Raw genomic sequence first — 26,403 nt, 5'->3', positions numbered from 1 at the left:
CTGATTTATTGTTTGCCAGAATTTATTTGAATTGTCATGTCTTGTGTTGTGTATTAGGTTGACCCAGAAGTTGTCCACACATGATTCTCCCATTGCTTATTTTTATAAAGTTTCCTCTGTTGCTGAAATGCTTTCATTATGGCATCTTTATGCGCGGACGCGAGCATTGAGTAGAACTTCAGTCCGGCCTGTAAGTGGCTCTGTTCTGCCTGCGTAGTATTTGGAGAAAGAGTTATTGTTTTTAAAACCTCACGAATCTGTGCTCATTTTAAACTTACCTTAATACCATTTTGCTCTTTTTTAACAAAGTGCTCGAACATCGCTGGCAGCATAAAAATTACTTTAATACCCACCCCGGTCCACCGCAAGCCCTCGGCTTGATTGTTGTGGAGGGTGAAGGGCGGAAGCTGTCCTGCTGGTAATTAGCGTGATTGGGCAGGCTAGCTAATAGAGGCGGAGCTCAGATGGTCAGCTGACCTAGAGCCCGTCCTCTATTTAAAACTCATGGCAGACAACCCGCGCAGCGGACGTGCGCATTGAGTAGAACTGCAGTGCGACCTGTAAGTGGCTCTGTTCTGCCTGCGTAGTATTTGGAGAAAGAGTTATTGTTTTTAAAACCTCACGAATCTGTGCTCATTTTAAACTTCCCTTCATACCATTGTGCTCCTTTTTAACAAAGTGCTCGAACATCGCTGGCAGCGTAAAAATTACTTTAACATCCACCCGGTCCACCGCAAGCACTCTGCTTGATTGTTGTGGAGGGTGAAGGGCGGAAGCTGTCCTGCTGGTAATTAGGGCGATTGGGAAAGCTAGCTAATAGAGGCGGAGCTCAGACGGTCAGCTGACCTAGAGCCCGTCCTTTATTTAAAACTCATGGCAGACAACCCGCGCGTGGCGGTCGCGCCCTTGTCGCGCTGAAGACGAGTCTAAGACTAGCCTGTCTGTGCCCGTCTGAGCCCGAACGGGGCCAGGGGCCAGTACCCCGGCCCGAATCTCCTCCCATGAAATCGTGTTTTCATCTGACCAACTACGGGCTCTCCGGCCACCATTCCTCAAAGGATGTCAAACCCTTACAACCAAACATACGGGTAATGCAATATGCAGTAAATGTAACTTCTAGCTCCTTAATTTCCAGCCAAATCCCCCCAAAACTAAAAAAAATTGTAGTACGCATCTCCCCCACACTAATAATTTTCTATTTTTGAGCTTAAATTGTCGCTCACTTCCCAAACATAAATTTGATATCTTTAACCTCATTTGCGAAGAACAGCCTGATGCTCTCTTTTTGACCGAAACATGGCTGAACTATAGTAAGGACCCTGACATAGCCACAGCTCTTCCCTCTAACTATGCCATCATGCAAAGAGATAGAGCTCGGAAAATAGGAGGTGGCATAGCCACCATCTTTAAAAACCATTTTCTTTGCAAATGTGATCCCTTAGACATCCCCAATTGCGAAGCTGCCTCATTTAAACTAATTCTCAATCCTAATTTCACTTTATCAGGCATGCTGGTGTATCGTCCACCAGGAAAGCCATCACACAGTGGGCAAGTACACTAGCTGATCATATAACTCCGCTTCACCTTAATTCTAAAGACTTTTCTCTTATAGGTGATCTGAATTTACACCTAGAGGACCCTCTGAACAATATCTGTACCAATTTTATTGATTACCTTGCAGCCCTTAATATTAAACTTCTTAACTCGGGTCCCACACACATAGCAGGGCACTTACTTGACCCTATTTTTTCCACTCTTTCTGAGATGACCTGTTCCCCCGCTATTCCTATTTGTTGGTCAGATCACTTTCTATCCAAATTTAGTCTTACCCTATCTACCCTCACTACCTCTTCCTTTGTACCCACTATAACCCAGAGCAGGAATTGGAAAAAAATTAGATCTCACTGCCTTAAATAAAGTCCTTTGCTCTGAGGCCCCTTCAAACAAACGTAATGTTGAAATGGCTGCTGAATCTTTGCAGTCTTGGCTCTCTAAAGCAGTGGAATTATGTCTTCCCCTAACTCATAGGAAAACTAACAATCACCACCCCCCTGCCCCGTGGTTTAACGACTCCCTTAGAATTGTTAAAACTAAATGCAAAGCGCTGGAGCGGAAATGGCGGAAAAACTACCTACCTGAGCTAAAATCTGCATACATCAAGGCCAGAAACAACTATCATACCTTGTGTACGAAAGCCAAAGCCGCCTATGTGTCTAAAACTATCATGGAAGCTACTAATCGCCCTAAAACACTTTTTGGCATGGTCAAAAACTTGGCAGGAGCTAAAACAGCTGCTACTCCCCGGCCTTTAAATGACAATCAATGCAACAATCTTGCACAATTTTTCAGAGGAAAAATTGAAACAATTATTTTGGAAATGAATGTTCCCAACTCCAACAATTGTTACGCTATAAACCAACAAGACATTGTATCCCCCTCTGCTCCTAAGGACCACCTAGACTGTTGGCCTCCTATAAAATTGGATGAATTGAAATCCATTCTTGATAAAATTATATCTATTTCTATCATAAAACAACTTACCACCCCTCACTTGCAGGTTAATCTGAATACTCTAAATGCCTCACTATTACAGTCTATGGTACCAGCCAGATGGAAACATGTAATGGTGACCCCTCTTTTGAAAAAGCCTATGGTGGACCCTGAGGTCCTGGCTAACTATAGACCTATTTCCCTCTTACCTATTTTCTCCAAAATACTGGAAAGACACATCCATTCAATACTCTCACATTTCACTGAAAACAACAATTTACTGCACCCCTCTCAGTCCGGCTTTCGAGCAGGTTACTCTACTGAAACTGCACTACTGGGAGTTACGGAGAAACTCTGTCAACTCTTAGATGAAGGTCAGAAGGTCACACTGATCCTATTGGACCTCAGTGCGGCCTTTGACACCATCTCACACAAGTTGCTGGTGCATACGTTAAAAAACTCAGGTATAGGGGGTTCGGCACTTGAATGGATTACTTCCTTTTTGAATAGCTGCACTTTTCGAATTATGTCTACCACCTCCCGCTCCCAAACCTATACTGTACTGCATGGAGTTCCCCAGGGCTCGATTCTTAGTCCGCTACTATTCAACCTTCATGTTAGTCCCCTAGCGGACATTGCAGATCAAGCTGGACTAACTCTTTTTACTTATGCAGATGATTCCCAAATTATTTTTTCCCTCACCAACTCTAATCCCTTGGTATCCTCTGGTCTTAAATTAGGGCTCAGTCATATTTACAACTGGATGACAATGAACCAGCTTAAATACACTTAATGGTGAGAAGACCGAGGTTCTTATCTTGGGCAAAAAAAAAGACCTTTGGAAGCTTTCTCACTGGCCCACTCAAATGGGTAGTCTCCCGAAACCCATCAGTCACATTCGGAATCTGGGCATCATTATTGACGATACACTATCTATGCATCAACATACAGTCCAACTGACTGCACTCTGTTTTACGATTCTGAAGTGGCTTAACAAAATCTTATGGATGTTGCCCGTCTGCACTCAAAAGACTGTAGTCCACGCACTTATTACATCGAGACTGGACTACGGCAACATCCTCTACTTGGGATCTAATAACGCCGTAGTCCGCAGACTGCAGCTAATTCAGAACTAAGCTGCGAGGTTACTCTGTAAAATCCCTAAAACTTCCAGCATTTCTGGGCATTTACATGAATTACACTGGCTCAGGGTGGAGAACCGGATTAGGTTCAAAGCCCTGAGCTATATGTTCAAAATGAAGGCTGGCACTGCGCCTCACTACCTTCAGGCCTTAGCTCGACCCTACAAACCTTCCCGCTGCTTGAGATCTGAAACACTGGGCAATTTTTCTGTGCCCAGGGTCAAACTTGCCAGAATGGGAGGAAGATCTTTCTCTTTTTTTGGGTCCGCCCATTTAGAACACACTCCCATCTAGCATACGTAAAGAAACGGATTATATCCGCTTTTGCAGAAACCTCAAAACCTGGTTATTTAACCAATAACATCATCTACAGGACCTGCTAGCTCTAACTCATGTTCGCTCCAGCGCCGGGAAACCCTTTTTGGGTAGCTGTGAGCAATATAAATTCAATTAATAAATAAATAAAATAAATATTTAATGTTATTTGTGTGTAATTTCCTCAATGTTTTTTTAAGTCCATTCTTATTTTTTGTACCTCACTTTTTAGACCTTTATGTGGATTGGAGCATGTTATCTTATGCCAAGGTTTTATCCTTACGGTTGGAAGTCCAGTCAGAAATTTAGATCATGCTTTTACCCTGTTGGTATTCACTAGAACAGACTCAGTGAGTTGCACTTTCATTCTTGTAAATTGCCTCTGATTAGTTCCTCTTCACCAGGTGAGGCGTTTTAGGTTTGTTGTGTTTGAATTGCTTTCCTGTGATGTAGTGGCTTGAAATCTTGACAAGTTCAAGTTAAAGACAATGTGTTGAATTGAATGATCGCTCAGTATGGTATATTTTATATGGAAATGAGCAAGGAATGGCATTAATGGGAGCGTTATGATCATGTAATAAAGTGTTGATTGGGACCTTGGGCCAAGATTCGTGTATGTGGGCGGAGTATCTTCTTCCGATCTTCTGTTAATCATACACATTCCCTGATATTCTAAGGCTGTTGCCAGCTGCTGGCCAATATTGTCCGGGCTAATCGACCTATTTGAAAGCTGTTGCTTTACACACCAGTAAATATTGTCATCTGTCAAGAAGTTTGCGTTAAAATCTCTGGTCAGTACTATGTTCCAATCTGGTTAGGCACAACTTAAGTCTGAAAGGGTTTTGATTAGAAGTGCGTTGTTGTCCCTTTTTTTTTAACCGTTGGTTGCGTATATTAGTTAATCAATATTACTCATGTGCTTTTTCCCAAACAATGATAGTTAAGTTTAATAAGTTGAATGCTAGTCTAGGAGTTGGCCCTTTTTGGCTAAGTCCCTAAACTTTTTACTTCCCCCCTAGACCTTTCTTCTGACATGGTGTTGCCAAGTTACGATGCTTTGGACACTTTGCCACTGCTAATCAGTGTCAAAGTGCAAGTGCTCCCTGTATAAAGTGTAATGGTAATTGGTTGTCCATGATTGGTATGTTTGCCTTACTAGTAAAGTCCCTAGTAAAGTGCACTATGTGTGCCAGGGCTGGTAATGCAAATGCTATTAGTGGGCCTGCAGCACAAATAGTGCCACCCACACAAGTAGCCTTAAAAAGGGAACACAGGCCTGCCATTGCAGGGCCTGTGCTCAGTTTGTTAAACTGCCATGTTGTTTTACAAGTGCACTCACTTGCCAGACCTTAACCATCCCTTTCTATGCACATCAGACACCCCTATGGTAGGTCCTGGGTACCCCCTGGGCAGGGTGCAGTGCATGTGAAAGGTTGGACATGTACTAAGGTGTGTACCATGTCCTGACAGTGAAATAATCTCCATTTTGTTTTTCTCTGTTGAAAGGCCATCTTGCCCATAGGATAGAATGGAAAGGCTGTGTAATATGTTTTCCAGCCCATCTTGCCAAAGGCTTAAGATGGAGAGGTGAAAATTAGTATGCCTGAACTCACAATGTAATAACACATCTTTTTATGAAGGTGGATTTTGCATTGTGTGTTTATAAGCCACTCTTTTAGAAGTGGCTGGGTTTGTGCTCTAACATTTCTGTGTGTCTCTGCCTGGTTGTGGATTGAAAAAAACAACAAGTGAAGGGAGTATGATCAATCAAATAAACAAATTTATCATTTTTGTAATACACTTTTAAAATGTCAACATTTTGTATACATGCTCATCAAAACAAGCGAAGATTAACATTTGATTTTCCTTTTATTCTGGAACATATATTCAATCCAGTCACCTTCCAGACGATATAACAGTTTATGTTACATGAAATCAAAATGAACAGCCAGCGCGTTTTGTCCCCAACTGGGACATCATCAGGGCTTATACTGTATGGCCGGAATAATCATAAATCAAATTAAAAAATCTTCGTATCCAAGCAATTATATGAAGTGCTCCTATAATTCGCTATCCTCCAGAATCCTTATAAACAGTATTGATGCCTGTTAAATGTTCCGAATTGTAGTTCCAAGATCACTTATAAATAGTACCTAACTAAGACACTGTGTACACCTAAGCCGTTTTTTAAAATATCCTGGCCCACTAGTGTAATGAGTTTCTTGATCAGACATCCAATAATATATTCCAATGGCTGCCGCCCCAGCTACAAAACCAATATCAAGTCCTGCTAAGCTCCACATATCCAATCAACTGCCGGAAAGTACCTCTATATACGAAAATCACTGTCAAAACAATTCCATAACGTCCATCGCCGAGCACCTGGCTCCCGGTCCTGATAAATCCGGAATGCCATACTCCCTTCCATTGTTGTTTTTTTCAATACTTTATTGAGGTTAGGACGGTGTGAGAAGGTTGAGTGTGTACACAGATTTTTTAGATATTGAGATTACTGGTGTGGATTGACTCTGGATTTGAAAGCGATAAGATCTGGGGAATGTCTTGACCCAGGGGAGGAGGTGAGACAGCAACTTGCTGACCTGCATCTGGAGTGTAGGAGTAGGAGTAGCCCCTAGAGGTGAAGAGGCCTGGGTTGCTGTTATAAAACAATTGTCCCATCTCCTGCTGAGTGATTGAGAATCCAGGCCCCCACTAATCAAAGGAAGAAGGTGTCACTGGCAGGGAGGCACCCAGAATTGGGTTGAACAGAGGTCAGTGCCCCTGAAACACAAAGACTTCAACGCCATTGAGAGGTATAACTATGAGAGCTGAAGCCCCTGAACTTTGGAGAATGGCTTGATCAAGATTGAACAAGACTGGAGCTACTTCGTGGTCAAGAGGAACCTTTGCCAAAGAAGAAACAACTGAAGAGACTGCAGGAAAGGACTGACCCTTGGTGTGTGTTCTGGGACTGGCCTGCAGATTGCTGTTTTAACCAAGGAAAGGCTAAAGGGACTTTGCTGTGTGCTGTGTCCCCCTGCTTAAAAGGAGTTTGCTGTGCTTTGTCCTGAAGTAACTTATCCCTAAGGGCCCGAGGTGCGCTGGCTTCTTGTTGTGGAAACACAGGAACACAAAAGTTTCCAGTGGCGCTGTGTGTGCATGCTTGTTGCAGCTGAGACCCTCGTAAAGTGTGCCCTGTGATCGTGGGCACCTGGAATCCAAGCAAGGATCAGCGATGCAGTGTGCGTGTGCTTTTTGCAGCCTGAACCCCTTTGAGGATTGTCGAGTTATTGTTGGCACCGGAATCCAAGTGAGTCTCATCGACACTGTGTGCATGTGCTTTGTGCAGTGTGGGATCTTCGTGAGGATTTGCCTTGTTAACGTGCACCCGGAGTTTAAGTGAGTCTCAACGACGCTGCGCACGTGATCTTCGTGCAGCCTGAGACCTTCGTGTGGAGTGCCGAGTGATCGTGCACCCGAAGCTCAAGGAAGTCTCAGCGACGCTGTGTGCATGTGCCCCATTGCCGCGTGAGATTTTCGCAATCGTGACGGCCCATATCGGTAGACCCTGAGGAGCTGAGCTGCCGGCCTGAGCCCGCAGGTGCCAATTCACAAGGATTGTATTGGAGGCCCAGCCGCTGGATGAGGAGAGGAGAGGGAGTTTGTGCCCCCATGTAATGTGTGTCAACTCCTGGGGCGGGGTGCAGGCTCGGAGGGAGACGCTCTCGGCATCTCTTTCATTCCGGCAGCGCGAGTCTCTGCTTCGGCTCGTATCGTGGCCCGTATTGCTAAGAGAGTGGCAGTACAGGGGCCGGAGAGCTGATCTGCACTTTTTGATTACATCGTACCCGTGTTGGGGGCAACTGTTGAGAGTCTGACCGCAAGTCAGAAGGAGTGGCGGAGAGGCCGCCTAAGGCACAGTGATCGGTGCCTGAGTGTATTACACATTATTCCATTTCTGCATAACGGATTACCTGACTGTCGTATTACACATTGCATCATTTCTGCATAGCGGAGTACCTGATTAGAGTATGATGCATGACATTATTTCTGCATAACGAACTACCTGATTGTCGTTTGACGCTTTGCATTGTTTCTGCATGACAAACTACCTGATTAGCGTATTATGCATTGCATTATCCCTGCATAACAAATTACCTGATTAGTGTATTACGCATTGCCTTATTTCTGCATACCAACGTACCTGGTGGTTGTATTATACATTGCATTATTTTTACCTTGTAAAGTGCCTGATTGTTACGTTACACATTGCATTTTTTTGACATTGCAGACTGTTGGATTGCTGCGTAATGCCTTACATTATTTTTACATTGCAAAAGTGCCTGATGCTAGTATTACGCACTATATAACATGATATTAGGATTACAGGAGAATGTGTAGAAGTGCTCATCGCTAGAAGTTACAAGGGGTGGCTGGCCTAACAACCGGCCAGGGGAGGTAATATACATAATCATTTGTTTGATTTATATTGTGTGGTCTTATCGTATATCTTTTTATATAAAAAGTATACTGTGGGTCCCTATTTGGCCTAAGGTACCTACCTCAGCCAACCAGGGATCCCGGGTCTAACAGCTAGGATCTGGAGAATTCAGCTGTTCTGATGTAATGTTTAGGGCTATTGCAACATAAACTGCCAGGCTCCCCTTTGCAAGGCCATAATGTTTAAATTTTTCTGCCAACACTGTGTGGTGAGTAAAACCAACTATGGGGAGATCTTCCAATGCCCATGTCTCTTGTAAGTTTTTTTGCTCCAGCTGTGTTACAGGATAGAATATGGATCTTATCTTCATAAGAATTACTAGTTTTAATTGTTCTTTGTCTCTCTTAGTGTTGGCGAGAGTTCCCGGAAGCTAAATGTATTTTCCATTTTAAAATGTATTAATGAAGATGGCGGAGTGAGCAGACGCTTTCTGCTAGAGCTCCGCTCCCTCCTGGCCTACAGCATCTACCAAGGTACAATTAGCACCCGGATCCCCTGCTAGAAACGGCGAGACGTCATGGCGCTCCGGAACAGGAGCGTAAAGATGACCTACCTGCTCGAAGGAGGACAGACGAGTGGCCTCCTGCCTTCCCTCGGCTCCTGCGACATCGGGAGGAGAGGAGAGGGAGCTGCCGCAGGGGCCAACTGTGCGCCTGAGGAGACTGTTGGCCTGCGCAGCCTGTACTCGCGGGGCCCAGAAGAATCACCGCCGCTACCTGCACCTGTGGGCCCTAGAAGGCTTGCCGCAGCTGCACCTCGCCTCGCGCGATCCTGGGCCTGCGGGCGCGCGGGTCGGCCCTGTCCTGTGGGGTGTCTGACAGCGCAACACAGGCCTGCTTAGCTTTCAGATGTTGGGAGGGCCTAATCCGGTGCATCCTGACACCTCGGGGCCCTCAGTGAGGGGCGGGTGCTCTACAACCCCATTTATTGCCACATTAGTGCCCGCAAGGCCCCCATCTGCTGAGTGCGGCCCGCCCGGGGCCTGTGGAGTTCTGGAAGGCTTCGGTGGGAAAGGCGTGCTGGACCAGTAAAGACTCCGGCTGCGCGACCCAGTGCTCCGCGGCGGCGAGCCCGCTACCTCCCCGACGTATACTTGCCACTGCAATAGTGGGAGTTGACGTCCTGATGCTTGTGGTTTGACGGAGGAGGCTCGGGGCTGAGTGCAGGCGAGGCCTACAGAGCAGTGGAGACAACGGAGCCCCTCATCCCCTGCTGGGTGCTCTCTGAGCACCAGCAAGATAGGTATGGGACACTGGATGGCACTGGATTTTGTTTCTGCTTGTTCCTACTTCTGTGGGACTGAGGCTTGGAGGTGCCTGTGCCACTTCAGAGGTTCCATGGTGGGATCTGTGGCAGCGACCAAGTGGCGTCTCCTAGCACTGAGGCTACACATTGGGTCCACCAACATCATAATAGCCTCAATCTACTCCCTAAATGAGCACCAAGGGAATTTTGTAATGGATGCTTTGGCCGAGATCCTTCATACACCGACTCCCTGGTGGTGGTGGGTGGTGACTTAAATTTGGTAATGGATGCGGGGATGGATAGTTCCTGCCCGAGGTCAGGTGGAGCAGGAGCTATATCAGGGACCAGTAGGGTTTGGCTGAATGACTGTGGGATCAGGGATGCATGGCGCAGCTTACACCCTGATGAAAGAGATTATTCCTGCTACTCGGCGGCATACAAGACCTAAGGCCGATAGGACCACTTTCTCATCACCCAAGCCGCATGGGGGTGTACCACTGCGGCTACCATCGAGGCCTGATCTCTCGCGGATCATGCACACATAAATCTGACGCTGAGCCTGCTGCCCATGCAATCGTCCCTACCACATTGGCGCCTGAGGGACTCCCTGTTACGGTCCCGCAGCTCGTGGAGGAACTTCGACCTACACTAATTGATGATCTAGCACTTAATTACAACGGTTCCACGTCTATGGCATCCGTTTTTGGCCTCCGTTTGGGAGGGTCTTAAATTAGTCACGAGAGGGGCATTCATTGCCCAAGCTGCTTTTGACAACAAAACCAGGCAGGCTAAGCGAGAGGACCTCGAAGTTAAAGTTAAGGAACTCGAGGCGATCCACAAACACATGGGTGCTCCTTGAATCTGGCGCCAGTTGGGGAAGGAGGTGCTCCAACCAGCGTTTGGACCTCGACAGGGCAGAATACGCGGTGCTTAGACTGAAGCATATTATATGGGTTCTAACAAGGGTGGTCACATGCTAGCACAATTCCTCCACAGTCAACAGAAGGCCCTGGCAATTAAAGCAGTGCTGGGGGAGCGAGGTTCTGAGGTGACGGACGATCCCAGCATAGCGGCGGCTTTTCGGTACTTTTATGTGAATCTATACTCCATTGAGCCCCCTCACTTTGCGGACCCTCATGAGTACCTGCGTGGTGCAGCGGACACCCCTCTTCCGCCTTGCAAAGCAGACACTTTGGAGGCTCCCATACGGATTGAAGATGTGATATCTATTATTGCCCGCCCGAAGCCCCTAACAACGCCGGGCTTCAGTGCTCTTTTTTATAAGACTTACTGTGTGCAGCTGGCTCCACTGCTCACTCGATTATTCACTCGCTTTGCGGACATGGGCACTCTCATGGCTTCTATGCTGCAGGCGACAATCTCGGTCATCCCCAAACCGGGGAAGGACCCGGTGTTCTGCATCTCATACCGGCCAATTTCCCTGCTAAATATCGATGCAAAACTGTTCCCTAGCATTCTGGCCCATAGATTAAACCCTATCATCCTCAGCTTGATTGACCCGGATCAGACAGGCTTCATCCCGAATAGTCATTGCGGTACAATACTAAACGGATTTGCCACTTAATTGACATGGTACACCGCTCTAAGGAGAGGTTTTTCTGCTGGCAGTCGATGCTGAGAAAGCCTTTGACAGCGTGCATTGGCCATATTTGTTTGCAACTCTGGAACGCTTTGACCTGGGGGTCAAGTTCCGCAGTTGGGTGGCAAGCATCTACAGCACCCCAACTGCTGCTGTCACGGTACATGGCATACTGTTGAGCGACTTCGTGTTGGGGAGGGGCACCAGACAGGGTGGCCCTCTCCCCCCCTTGCTTTTCGCCCTGTATATGGAGCCCTTTGCCCAAAGGCTCTGGGACAACTCCAGGCGCAGGAATGTGGGCCATTTAATTAGCCACTTAATTAGCCTCTATGCCGACAATGTCATTTTCTTGTTGGCGCACCCATTGTCCTCTATGCCAGCCATTGTGGCAGACTTGCAGGTCTTTAGCAAGGTTTCTGGGTTTAAAATAAATCTGCAGGAATCACAAATACTGAGCCTCACTGCAACGCACACTACAGTGGATGCATTGCGTGCCCAATTTGACTTTGATTGGTTGAAGGATGGTATTACATATTTAGGGCTAGTCCTTCACAACAGTCTGGACAAGATGGCGGAAGTGAACTATGCTACTCTGCTCTCTCGCATCCGAAAAGATCTCGCCCAATGGTGGCGTCTGCCCCTGCCGTGGCTTGGGAGACTGGCTGCTGTTAAAATTAATGTCCTTCCCCGGGCCTTATACTTCTTCCAAATTCTTCCTTTACTGCCCCCGCCGAATTAACTCTTGCGCTTACAAACTGAGATTGAGCGTTTCATTTGGGGCCCAATCTCTCCCAGACTGCAGAAGACTCTGCTGTGGTGCTCTATGAAGGAGGGCGGTCTGGCCTTGCCGAACATCACCCGCTATATCCAGGCATCGCTGCTGCACTACCTCGTGGAATGGCACAGTCCCATGACGTACAAACACTGGGTATTTATGGACCAGATGGTGGCTGGCCATAATATATGGAGGGAGGTCTGTCTACCACGGTCATCGCACTCCTGGGGGCTATACTCTTCGCCAGTCACTCGCCCCACTTTGCTAGTTTGGGACTAATCTACAACATTATCCTCTCCCATGTCTCCAATCTTTTTAAACCCCAATTTCCCTCCCCGGATGGATTAAAGGGTAGTCACAAGGTGGTTGGAGGGCCGGTGTAAGCGTCTAGGTCATTTGTTCGAACTCCAGAGTCATATCCCCTTTGAGCAGCTTCGGGTGGATTATGGCCTTGCAGTCTCGGACCTCTTCTTACATATGCAAATGCTGCACTGGGTGAATGGTCTTCCAATATGACCCCTGGTTAGCAGGCCAATGCTACTGTTTGAGAAGTGGCTTTTTGTGAAAGAAGATAACCGCAGACTAATTTCTGAAATGTACACGTTCCTCACCCAGGGCACTAAGGGAGCCCATACCGCAGGTCAGAGAGGATGGGAGGTGAAAATAGGTCACACCCTTTCAGACAAAGAATGAGAGGATATTTTTTTACAGGACCCGCCATACCGCACACTCCATGGGCCATACGGAGACTTCATTTAAAATTGTATCTTACGGGTATAACCCAACAGCTTGCTTAACCAAGGGGAACTCCCAGAGTGCGATGGCCTTTGCTGGCGTGGCTGCGGGAGCCCAGGTACCCTCCTTCATTTGCTTTGGGACTGCCCGAAGCTCACGAGATGCTGGGACAAGATCCTCGATGAAATCGATTGGGCATTTGACACTACCTTCTCTAGATTCCCTGCTTATACTATCTTAGGACTGCCCAATGCACTAACCTTTCCACTGCGCTCTACCAAAGGCAGCCAGATTGCCCTGGCACTGAATACCGCGCACCAGGTACTTCTAGCGGGTTGGAGGACGGACAGGATCCCAGACCATATACAATGGCTGAACCAATTATGGTCCCTTTTGGGCATGGAGAGCTTGACTATGGCCACTCTAGGGGACACGTCCGAATACACCAAGATCTGGGCCCCCTTTATCTCGATTATATTCATAGAGTTTCTGGAACTGTCCTGCCTCGCCTATCTTCAGATTTTGAAACTGATCCCTGAGAGTCAAGAGGGTGGCTAGCGTATACAGTTTCAGTACACTTTCTTGGGCCCCCATGGCATCAGCAATGGACCATACCTGCATGTAGAAGTGTATCATTTGGCTCACCTGAAGAGAAGAAGGGTGGGGGGTGGGTAATGGGCTTTTTTAGTTTTGACTTTGTTACTGTCTTGTTTGCAATATCCTTTTTGCTAATGGACAGACTTTATCGCCTCAAGTTGGCAAATCAAGTCCTTGGTTCATTGCTGCATGCATGCTCATAGTGCTATGGATCTTTTTCTTATTCACTTCTCACAGAGTCAGGACTCCTTAAAGTTTATTCATATCAAACGCGGCCAGCCCAGGATGGGTTGTAGGCGGCATGCTGTGTCAACTACCTAAACAGATGTCCTAAGACCACAGGCCCCACATTTCTTTTCTGATTGTGATATACCCGGCCAGTTGGGTTGTAGGCACCAATACACTGTATTTTCATGCTAAGTGTTTTGCTAATAAAACTGATTTAATTCTAAAATGTATTATTGTGACCACTCCTATGTAGGGGTAACCAGTACTTAATTTGGGCCTGTGTATTCCAGTGCTCAGCACTGGCACTGAATTCTTAACACTGGTACTTTTTAATGCTCCACCCCAAGAAGCTGCTGTCTGCCTACTTTCAACAGGACATGAGTTTAGCAATTTACTGAAGACTAAAAAAATTATTATAACTGGGCGTGTAGGCAATTGGTAGAGGCAATTGGTAGCACTAGCAGAGGAAGTGGGTGGAATGAGCTGCTGTGGCCTCCTAAGTGATATCTTGTGCCCTGCCACTTATATTGTTATCAATTAAGTACTGGTTGTAACTATTCTTTGACACCTGAAAGTGCAAAGTGAAATAATGTCTCATATGTTGGGGCCTGCAATCTTCCTAGTCCTATTCCTTGTACATCCCAGATAGGCCTGTCTGTGTTTTTTTCTTAAATATATCTTTCTTTGATAACTTCTCTCCTGCCCTGCTTTCCAAAATGCGATAGCCTAAATGTGACGAATATCCCTAATTTGGGTCCCATGCTTATTGAACAACAAAACTCAAGCTACACCCCACTTTTGAAGCCCAAATAGGCCTACACTGGTCTGGTATTACTTGTGCCTCCCTACCCAGCTTCACTGCCTTTACAGATAAGCAAATTACTAACAGCTTCCCTACACAAGGAACTAATCTTAACACCGAGAGCAAAATATCTGTGGGGCAAGCCCTACTGCCTTTAAAAATGTAGTCCCACACAAAATGACAGGAATATCTACAGTATAACCTAATTAAACCTATCATTAAGTTTCAGTGTATTATTGTCGCGTTTGGCCCACGGAGATGCATCTGTGGCCCCTGCAGTGAGACTTGCTTGAACACCACGGGGCAGCTTTACAGGAAAGTGACGCATCTGAAAAGATGCGTCACTTTTCCTGCGAATTTCCTGCGAATTTCGTAGCGCACCCTGCATCGCATTTTGCAATGCAGGGCAGGCAACGAAATTCGTTTTTCAAATTTAATTGTTTACTAACCTGCAATCATCCATATTCCGGTGTTTACCAGCCCCCACCCTACCTCTCCCCCGCCCCGCCTGTGTGCCCCACGGAACTCCCACCACGGGCCGCGGCTGCATGATATAGGATGGCAGGTAACTTGTCCTTTCCTATAAATTATCTGGACTACTAACGCATATCCAGAGTTAGTTATTCTCTCCATGTGTCCTTTAAGTACTTTTAAAATTGGACCTATTTCTGTGAACCAGCCTTAATGAAATTCATGCTTTGAGCTACCATGCTGGGCCATGTTAATTACTCTGTTGGCCAACTAGCAGTGCAAATCACCCTGCAAACAGACCCATTTGGGTAGATTAGTCTTCTCCTGGGAGGGTAAAGGAGCATGGATGAAATCTTCATTAGGTAATTAGCTGTATTTCTCTGACAGGATGTTCTCACAGGGTACAACAAGGAGTATCAGACAGTTTGCTGGCTTCATTCCCCCAAGGGGTGTTTCTTTGAAGTCTTGTAGGGAAGAAAACAGGTCAGAGTGGAAGGAGCATTGTTTGGAGAAGAGGTGTTTTATAATGCATAGCACATGATTGCTATTGGCATATAAAGCGTTATTGTGGTTGGGATTTATATTCTGATGAAATGCAAACAGTTAGATGTGTCTCGGATCTACATTGTCTAGTCTGATGAATGAATGAAGTTAGATCTTATAAAGCACGGACTTAGCCCAAGGGCATCAAGACTCTAAAGCAGACTATACATGATGGAGGCAGAGAGAGTTAAGCTACAAACTGAGTGAAGAGCCATGTCTTCAGGGCCTCGAGGGGGGTTGATGACTTCTGTGAACTTTCCGTAGTCTGCTCCCGCTTTATTTTACAAAATCCTTTAAAGAGGGTTCCCATTGGTTTTACAAGCTGCCATTTTGTACATATTTGTAAATGTGAGCATAATATACACTTTTGTGTGCATTAAACTGCTTTTCCTTGTTTAAGAATAAGTACTGACTTTCTGGACATGATCAATGGAATGTGTTTTGTTGAGTTCCCTGAGTTCCTAGCCACAGCACCTCCCTGAGTTGGCTTTGAACAGCTCTTTCTCACTACCCTCAGTGTAAAGTGCTCAAATAGGTACTTGGTTCTCAGTTTGAGGGTCTGCAATATGGTGGCACCAGGACATCAGAAGAAATATATCCCGTTTGCCATAATTTTTGATCCAGTAATTAATAATCCCCCTGGGACCCCATTGACTCAAATTTCTCACACAACCTATCCATTAGCCTTTCAGGAGACAGCAAGAGCAGGAATTTGAAGCAATAAGGTTCTGTAAAAGTGAAGTAACAGCTTTCTGCAATGAAAGAGAAGTTAACTGCCTTTCTCAGGTATTTTAGTACCTAAGCAGAGTAAAAGAAAGGAAATGAGATAATCCAATCACTTTTGTGACTTCTCTTCATTAGGGCCTAATGTGTAAGGTGAATAGAAAATGGTGTGCGTGCGCAATGTGAGCAGGATTTATAACAAATATACTGTGGTGGGCCGTCCCCTCATACCCCCTCTGCTACGCCACTGCCCGGACACCAAAACAAAAGCCGTCCCCATCAGAGAATCAGATAGCTAAAAAAGTGCAAATCTTTAGCAAAACGTTTGTAAATCTGCTCAATGTTTTTACTTATAAAGACAAGCTTTCTATGTGTTTTACATGAAATGGGTGACAGCGTGCATTTGGACTTGCTGCAGCCAATGATTGCAGTGATATCAGACAAAAAGATATGGTCGAGTGCATGTTTTTGTGCTTGCTAAAGGCAATTTTTGTGGTAATAACAGAGAACTAAATGGCCCACCGCGCCATAAAACAGGCCCACACACACTGTCGAAAAGTCGTCCCACACACTGACCATCCCTTCGGGCGCTGCAAGATTCATTTGCCCAATAGGCCGGTCCGACCCTACTTCTCATGTCTTTCTATCGGAATTTAATCATCTCTGTTCTTCAAAATTGTTTTTCGCAAAGGCTTTTGATTGGAACTACGATAAAGACCCTGAATGTGAGTGAGTGATCTGCACATAAATTATGCTATATTTCTGTGTTCTAGACTCAGGTGCTGTTCTTAAGCTACGCATTCTCAAGGACGTTAATAATTAGTTTTGAAGTCAATGCAGTGCCTCGGCCGCATTTTACCAGTTTATTTATTGGCACAGTGAGGAAAATCATTCGTTTCCACCTGAAAATTAAATGTTACGTTTTATGGTTAAGTTTTCAGATTTTCGATTCATGCCGTGGAATTGCGAATTAATTGAAAATGTCTTTACTTTCCAGGTTCTGGATGTCCTGTGCTCCCTCTGTGTGTGCCATGGGGTGGCTGTGCGGTCCAACCAGCACCTGATCTGTGATAATCTCCTCCCAGGAAGAGACCTGCTCCTTCAGACTCGGCTTGTCAATCACGTGAGCAGGTGAATGTGGGCTCAAGTGTAACCCCTTGTTTATTTTCATACAGTATGTGTGCCTGGCGTAAATCTATGGATATTATTTCCCAGCATGACTCGCAGTGGGGCGGCTGGGGGTTGGTCGCGCGGGGTTTCGTGCAGGGGGTGGTAGGATTTAAAAATACAAAAAAACTTACCGTATCAGGTCCCGCACCACCTTCGCTCCTGGTCGAGTCCCACGTTTTCTTGCTGCTTTGCTGCTCTACTGCCTCCGGCAGGAACAGGAAGTGATCAGCCTCCCTCCTCTACCCAAGCCAATCACAACGTGATGATTGGTGGGGACAGTGCTCAGCTGGGTGTCTATGGGGAGGTCATTTTCTCTATGTAGGTGGCATGCAGCCTACATAGAGAAAATGCAGAGTGCGCATGACTGGTTTGGTTGGCCCCAGAGAGCCAACCAAACAGTCAGGGCCTACAGCATTGGGCAAGCCACCTCCGCGCCGCCCACTTGCTCTCCCCCAACCATGCATACCCTCCCGCCCACCCCCAACCAGGCATACCCTGCCTTCTGCTTTCTCGCAGCGCGAGAAGCAGAAACATAAAATGGTATTTAAAATACCATTTTATTTTTCTGCTACTGGGAGAAAGCAGCGGGGCAATGCTCCTCTGCCCTCATGGAGGAGCACCCCTGTACTGGCCTTGTTTAAAGTGCAGTGGCATTGGAATATTGTGCTCTATCAGTCAGATTGAACAATTTCTGCCATTTCATGATGTTTTAACGGATATGGTAAGACTCTTTTTTGTGGAGATCATTTGTTTAGTCTTGAGACGTGGAGCCCCCACCTGGTATAACAAATGGTGCAGAGGTGCTCGAGGAGCTCTAACAGCTGCAATCAAATCAGATGATAGACTGTTGTGCAAGCTACTAGAGGGGCTATAAAATAGCTATACAGGAAGCAAAAAGAGAGTGGGAAATCAGGAAGTTGGAGGGTCTGTAAGCAGCATCAATAGAGGTGACTCTCGCACCTTTTGGAATATCGTCTCCACTGACACAAATGAAGTTTTCTCCGTTGAAAATTATATTATGATATCAGATTGGGTTGCTCATTTCTCTGAATTTTATTCCCCTGTGGAGCAGAGTGAAGTCCTTGAGCAGGCTCCTATGGACACTTCTACCGGTAGCTTTGCTGGGCAAGAATGTACCCCAGGTCAAGCTGCCCCATTAAGTGGTCATCAAGAAAATATAGGTTTTAGCTCTGAGGAAATAAGGCAAGCGATTAATAAAATCATCCTACACAAAGCACCGGGTTAGATAAGGTGCCAGGAGACCTATTCTTGGATGAGACTGATGTTTGGACCCCATATTTTGTTTTAATTTTTAATGCTATATTGAAAGGGGCACCTCCGGTGCTGAGATATTTCCAATTTTTAGGAATGAAGCCTGTGATCTCACCTCTAATTGTAGGCCCATAGGTTTAATTGATAGCGCCCAAAAACTGTTTGCGAGGGTCATCTTGAAAAGACTGAAAGATTAGATGACTTCGGATATAATAACCCCGCTACAAGTTGACTTTAGAGAACACACCAGCACAATAGATCAGGTATTCCCCCTCCAGCTGTTGTATTGGAAGTCTGTTCATCTTTGGGGCAGGCACCTTTATGTTGCGTGTGTTGATCTTGGCTCAACATTCGACCTTATTTTGCTCTCTAAGTTGTGGCAAATCCTGCCCGACATAGGGGTTCCATATTATTTACTGAATATGATAAAAAGACTCCATAACAATAACTTTGCACAAGTCAGGTGGGGGTAGATGGTAAATATGAAAAATCCATTCGCAAGAAATAGAGGGATCAGGCATTTGTGCATCCTCGCACCCACTGTATGCCACTCTCTCCATTCACAGTTAGCGGGGGCAAGAATCTAAGCAAAAAAAACAGTCACTGCCCATTCTGTACTAATCAAAATGAAGCAATTGAGCATGTTTTATTTTTTTGCCCAGCTTATCAGTGCCCAAGAAACAAAATGGCCTCTACCGCTCTGTCGCAACATAGGAACTAGAGAACATAGTGTTTTACTGAAAATTTAAAAAGCAGACACCAGGTCATGTGTAGTTTTTGTGGTCTCGCGGTTCCACCTGGCTATGTGGAGGATATAGGAAAAAGTTCTACAAGCAGTATTTTAATGTATTAATGTATTAATATTTGGCACCCATCTTGTTACCTTTCTGGCTTTCGCTTTTATCAAGTGTTTTAATATTTAAAGTTTTACTCAGTTACTCACACTGTGTTTAGTTTTATATATGTTTATTTAAATTTTAGCCAGTACTATTCATATTTATTGAATTTAGATAATTGCACTGTGATGCTTTCTGAACTTTGATAGCAAGTGGCCAGATAAAGTTGTTTTCGAATCTCTATATGGTAATACAACTTTACATCACAGAAATACACTTGGCAAGTAAGTGGCAGCAAATGAAAGGTGGTTACCTGGCAAATTGGCGGAAACAATATGGAAAAACTTCGGAGCCACACTAGTGATGTTAATGCGTTATATAAATGTTATATTGTAATACATTACAATTGATGTGAGTTATTCCCCATTTATGGGCCAAGAACTCGAAAAGTATGAAGTAATACCTCACCTCTTGATTTTGGTAAGGTTAGGATCACATCAGTCTATTTAGCCAAAGGTTTTCTTTGCGACTCTAATGGACACTATCGAAAGTGTTCGCAGTACAAATAAGTGGAATAACAGTAGATTGTTAGGGTTTGTCACACATAGTCACATTCTACATTTCTGAGATTTCTAGACCTTTTATTGTGCCTTTTACAGGAATTCTCAGGCATTTTCTGAGGTGCAGCAATAGCAATACATTAATTGGCTGTGGAGAAGATATTCCTTCTACTCACAAACCACGCAAATGGCCACAGGGAGTAGTGATGTGATCTGCTGTTCAGCTACAGTGGATACATGTTTCCTCTTGTTTACTCTCTTTAGCATTACAATAATTTTGTGTCTTACATTTTTCATAACGGGATCGTTTATTTGGGATTTTTGAATTAGTTATTTTTCATGACTGTTGGAAAGATTTATTTTGCAATTTCAAAATCTCTGCAATAGTTTGCATTCATCACGGCATCCGCAATGTCTGCTTGAGCGCTGCCTGGGAAAGTGATTCAATGAACAAGGATAAATATTGCTTCTGTTTTCAAATGTTGATGTGTGCCCGTTCTGGATTCCTGTTAACTTTTTCCAAATGCCTGTGTGCCCCCTGCATGTATGCATTTGTCATTAAATAAAAGTATGCACCTAATAGTTTTCAGCCATCCCAATATGCTAAACCCCTCTTTAATGATCTAATATTCATGAGACCACTATAGAATGTCTAAAATGTTGGGCTATTGAAAATTGATGTGGTCCCAGGAACTCCTTGCAGTTCTTTGACGGGTAGGAGAGGCTAAACAAAAATGCCTTACGGAAACATAAAACTCTTTTTATACTAGAGGTATGACATTCCTGGACACTGTCATACATAGGAGGGTAATTGAACCTCTGATAAAAATCTCAGATTTAGTCACTCCTTCCGTTTCAGTCAAAACATATCATGACGATCACACATAACGATAAATCTATTAGGGCACCACACCTCCTTGATGAGTGCTGGACTGGCCGTTATGCCACTCTGGCATTTTGTTGGCGGCAGTCTAGAAGTTAGAGCTGAGTAGGCTGCCATGCTCTGAATATAAAAGCTTCCACATGGCCACATTCTAGTCGCTGCCTCCTGCAGTGTGAGGAGAATGTGACATTTTTTGTCAAGGCTACTTTTGGTTTCCCTCATTTTGAAATACACGTGGAACTCAATTCAACCATATTGCCAATAAGGGCGTGAGTACCGCAATATTCAGGTAAGCTTTGGACTCTAGAAACATTCAGTCGGACATTCGCTCTTCTCTCCAGCAGTGATCAGGCTCCAATTTACATATGACACCCAATACTCAATATAGAAAAACAGGAAAATATGCTGTCACTCACCTACCACCAACTTTCCAACTGAGAACTGGACAGATGCCATATAAATCAGTACCAATCAGATATTAACACAACCAGGAAGAAAAATGTTGAGTCGAATAATATGGTGTTTCAGTTTTCTGAAATGTCTCCAACGCCAGCTATTAGCCCTCAAAAAATCAGACAAGAAAAAAAAGAAAAGAAAAGAAAAACAGTGTAAAGCAAAGCTTTCTTTTTGTGTCACCTGAATTCTAAAATTCTGAAAAAAAGCTTTAATACAAATGTGTGTTTTTTTTGCTGGTTGGATATTGTGATTTCATTTCCCTGTCCTTTTTTTCTCTTTCTAGTATGAGGCCCAATATCTTCCTTGGCACAAGCGAAGGCTCTGCCCAATATCGGAAATGGTACTATGAGTTGATAGTTGACCACATGGAGCCCTTTGTGACAGCAGAAGTAACTCACCTGAGGGTTGGCTGGGCTTCAACAGAAGGCTACTCCCCATACCCCGTGGGTGGTGAAGAATGGGGAGGAAATGGCGTTGGCGATGATCTGTACTCTTACGGGTTTGATGGCCTTCATCTGTGGGCAGGTAAAATAAATAGCAACATTTTTTCATTTAAAGATTCTCAAAAAATGCCTCTAGAAGATCTGGTAGAAAAAATGTTTTTTCAGTTGCATGCTGTAGTTGAGAAGTACTACTATTAGCACATTTGCTTAGCATTATTATGTGAAGATCATTTGTGTGCAGGCATAAATAGACAGCTTTCTAAACGGCTTTGTCAGGTTTGTCCCTTTACCTATTTTGATTTACAGGGCTTCTGTCTATGCTCCAGTGGCCTTGACTCCCTCGAGGATGCTGGGGGTTCTGCAGAGAGATTTGTGTTCACCCCAAGCAGAATAATAGACTCTGCAGGACTGGTGCACACACCGTTTACCTCCTCCTTACATAGATGGAGCCCTCTGCCCACTCAACATGCTATGCGGAATCTGGCAGTGCAGAGGAAATATTAAATGCACCCACCTGAAAGGTGTCTGCTGATTGTATTTATCATTACGTCTCCAACCTCACTTGGCCCTCCGATGGATCTTGCTTTGTGCCAATGAGGGATTGGATACAGGGCATCTAATATCAACTTCTAAGCTAATAATCAGATTCTTGCACATGCCTCTCAAAACCACACTATACAAGGAAAGAAATATCACGGCTAGTCTGAACGTTCTGAAGAAATTAAGTCGGACTAAAATCATGCAATCCAATAATTCTGCTAAGCAATACAAAACAATGGCAGTTGTACCTGATGCTCGGAGATTTCTCTAAGCTGATCTCTTCTTGACATTAATGAACTAATTTAGAATGCACAATCAACTCAAGGAAACAAGTCATTATAAACCATAGACTAATGTTTCTAGTTAAAGATTAGTTTATCAAGGATTTCAAATAAAGGTAATCATATTATCTGTAAACATCTCTTGCCTAAAAAATACAGGATAGATTAGTTAATTTGAGCTTGCCATAAAGTGACAAAGGGTTCAGGAAAGTTCAGCCAGGACATGAGCCACGATAGCTCATAGGCAGTGTCCCATCGAGAGTATGGTGCACACAGCGTATGTGTCAGTCCAAAGGGAAGGAGCCAGCAGAGTATACAAAAGGAATGAACATCAGCAAAGAGTTCCCAATGAAAAGGTGCAGGAAAAATCAAATCTGTCCATCCCTTGATTCAATAAATCAATGTGTAATAGTGTCTTCTAGTTCAGGGTGACACCTCCTCCTTGGTCACCTCATCGTGTCAGACCACTCAGTCCATTGGTCGGATCGTATAGGATGATTGTCATGAGACAGAAAGGAAGAAAAATATTAAAGAAAGAGGTGGTACTAATCACGTAATTTGTTGGGTCATCCGGTACATGTAAACTTCCAAACAAAGATCCTTTAGCAACAGGGACATGAGTGACTTCAGGAGGACAGTTTCCCATAGCAAATAGTCCGAAAGTGTCAAATTTGCTGCAAACAGTCCTTTTAATGAGTAGTACTTTCAGTCCTATTTGATTTTTGCTACAAAGAGCCGTGACAAGTGTTGGACTGGTCTGTTGGACACTCTGTCACTCTGGTATTAGCAAATGAGCTGATCTCAGATGCCAGTGTGTAGGTTGTTTGTTTGTATTATATGGGGTGTAAGAGAATTAAAAAACTTACAACCTACGCACCTACGTCCCTTTCAAATCGGATCATCAGCAATGTCAGAGTGACAGGGTTCCTGAAAGGCCTTGCCATACCTGGAAGTGATAGAAGCAGTGCTTGAAATAATCTCAGCCACTTGTGATTGTTCTGCGCTGCATTCCAGACTGTTGTTTAGAGACAGACTGAAGACCATCTTTGGTGTCTGGGCTGGAAAACACACCCAGTGCAGGATCTGCCAAGCAACAGCACCTAGGAGAAGGAGCTGGTTTGCATGCTGTGTAAATGTCAAGCTCTGTTCTCTCTATCAATAGCTTACCAACAGTTCGAATGACCACACCCAATCCCCCAATTACCTGAAAAACAAACTGGTTAAAGCAGAAAAATCAAGAACTCTGAGAAGCACCAACTCACTTCTTCTCATCCCCCCGAAACTGAAAAGAAAAGCGACCCAGTGCCGATCCTTCTCTGGTAATGTTCTCAGGATATGGAACACACTCCCTATGGACCTCAGATGCAACCCCTCATTGCCTTGCTTCAAAAAGGACCTGAAACTACTGCTCCTCAACCAATACTTCCCTGACCTAGTCAACCAACCTAGACATCGATAGACTAATGGTCTCCCCTCTCACTCTGACTTTTTCTTGGAGGGGGGGTCATCTGACTGTTTCAATTCACCTACGTTCTTCACTCCCCCAATTTATATTTAAGTGTGATGTATCTGCTTATATATTTTATGATTCCTCATGTTCTATGATGTAATGCATCTTCTTCTTTTCTTGTGTATGTAAAGTGCTCTAATGCCCCCGGGTCTAGCTAGCGCTATATAAAACTTTATAAATATATATATTTTTTAAATAAATAAATTGCCCCCCACTCCATCCAGTGCAGAAGTCCCTAAAATGCCAGTGGGGAGACTGTGTCCACACTGGCTGTGTATTTGATGGTTGCATAACCTTCTGATTGGGCCCTGGCTTCCCTGCAGGATAACCAAGTTCAGATATGTACATGCCCTCTCAAGCAACTACTTCCCATCATTTTGTAGTCTGAGAAGAAGCTCGGCATCAGTAGCTTAAAAAAAATTACATGCAAGGAACAGAAATGTGTTACTTTTCCCCCAAGACCAGAACTTAGCTTGCTCACCGTAGCACCAGCAGATTTACTCTCTCCATTTGACACAAGACATCATGGTATCCTGGTAGTGTTACTACATTAGATGATGGGAATAGAAGATAATTCTCTTCATTGTTTGAAATCATGCCTCCCTAGCAAGTTCTAGTGACTCAAAACTGCTTGGCAAATCTGCCTCTGAACTCACACAAACACTTTTCGGAGTTAATCAGTGCTCGAGTCTGCCCCTCTTTTCAATTTCTATGTTGCAGCGTTTAGGCAAATACTATACAGTCTTGAGGTATATTTTCACCAGTATGCAAACAAGTCCCAATTATATCTGGTAATAAACTACATAAAGAACATAGATATTATAGCAGCTTGGGTAACAGAGGTTCAAACACGAATGGAATATATCAAATTGAAACATGGGTCACCAAAAACATAATTTCTCCTAAATCCATGCTTCCACCCAAATAAACTGATATGAAATATAGGCAACATGAGAATTTCTATCACGATAGTTACAACAATCACTTTACTTCACTCTGAATCCAGACAAACCACAGTCATTGAGAAATACCGAAGTTCTAGACCCATTACATCAGTTGAGACTGAAATGTCTCATGCATGGTGTACTGTCATGTTCTCCTGCCTTGAGTGGCTGACTGCAAGTATCTGGTATCCTGGTTGTTAATTTTGGCTCCAGCCTCAGTCTACTCTAGTGTGTGAGCAAAGGTATAGGCCTCGAATTGTCCTTGACCTGGAGGTTGCCCTCATGTGACTGACATTGGATTACCTCATGTGACTGACATTGGACTACCGTTCCCTGTCATAGTTTTAGCATGTAGAGCGGTGGTGGCAGTGTACTGCGTTTTGTGAATGAGTAGTTGTGACCAGACCTTTTTACTGTGTCAGTGGAGTGGAGGCCTACTGGCCCATTTGTGTAAAGATCCACTTCTGTGCTAACCCAGATCCTCATATTAACATCCAAAATGCATGCTGTATGCGAGTGTGTGTTTATGTGTCCGTGTGCTTTGTGGTACATTCATTGTGGGTATGATTGAACCAGAATAATGGAGGCCTGTGGGTCCCATTTTGGAAGCCCTTGACCTGTTCATGTGCACAAGATAGTGGGGGTGAAAGGTGGGGCTGCAGCCTGTGTTCTTCATAGTTGAAAGGTCACTATTGGAGTAGCCAGCCTTTTGTCTCTTTCCTGATTACTGTTCATTGTGACAGTTGATAGCAGAGTGCAGAAAGCTAACATTTCTTTGTGCACCTGTTGGGGGTATGCCAGGCTGGAGACTACCCTGCATTGAGGAGTATTAACTCTACAGAAATACTTTGTCTGAAGGACCGCCTGGAGAGGACACTTGATAGAAGAACCACCACAAACTGGCCCTGAAATTGAAAACAGAGAATGCAAATAATTGTAACTGAGTGCACAAACGCAATAGAGGTGGTTGCACAGCCCCTTTGACTGTTACATGCCCAAGATATAACTCAACCTTGGAAGAGGAAAGTGGGTGAGGGAAGGAGTGAAAAGGGGATTCCAGCTCCAAGTATAGATGTCCCATGCCAATAAAGAATCTGTATCATTTACCTGTAGTGTGTAATATTAAGCATTCTGTGTGTATTACAGTGCTTTCTTCTTTTAAGAAAAACAAGCACTTCACTGGACAACTGGAAATATAGCAAAGTGTTTAGCAATGACATTTTAAGGTACAGTTGTTTCTCATCAGCATATTGATAGATAGCAGGGCCTTGTTGATTAGAAAGTACTACCAGTGATTACTTGTAAAGGTTTAACATCATGCAAATGAGAATATAATTTGTG

General features: G+C 44.5%; 1 protein-coding gene across 1 annotated transcript in view; it reads left to right on the top strand.

Annotated features, from left to right (window-relative positions):
- RYR2 (ryanodine receptor 2) overlaps nt 1-26,403 on the top strand; it is a 3,481,211-nt gene that overhangs the window by 891,855 nt on the left and 2,562,953 nt on the right. The window contains exons 19-20 of the mRNA XM_086925791.1: nt 17,165-17,298; nt 21,628-21,869. Of these exons, the coding sequence (XP_086781917.1) occupies nt 17,165-17,298; nt 21,628-21,869 (376 nt within the window). The remainder of the gene's footprint in view (nt 1-17,164; nt 17,299-21,627; nt 21,870-26,403) is intronic.

This window comes from Lissotriton vulgaris, chromosome 6, assembly GCF_964263255.1.
Source record: "Lissotriton vulgaris chromosome 6, aLisVul1.2, whole genome shotgun sequence".
Taxonomy (NCBI): domain Eukaryota; kingdom Metazoa; phylum Chordata; class Amphibia; order Caudata; family Salamandridae; genus Lissotriton; species Lissotriton vulgaris.
The sequence above is the reverse complement of the archived record's forward strand: the minus strand, read 5'-3'. Positions and strand labels throughout refer to the sequence as shown.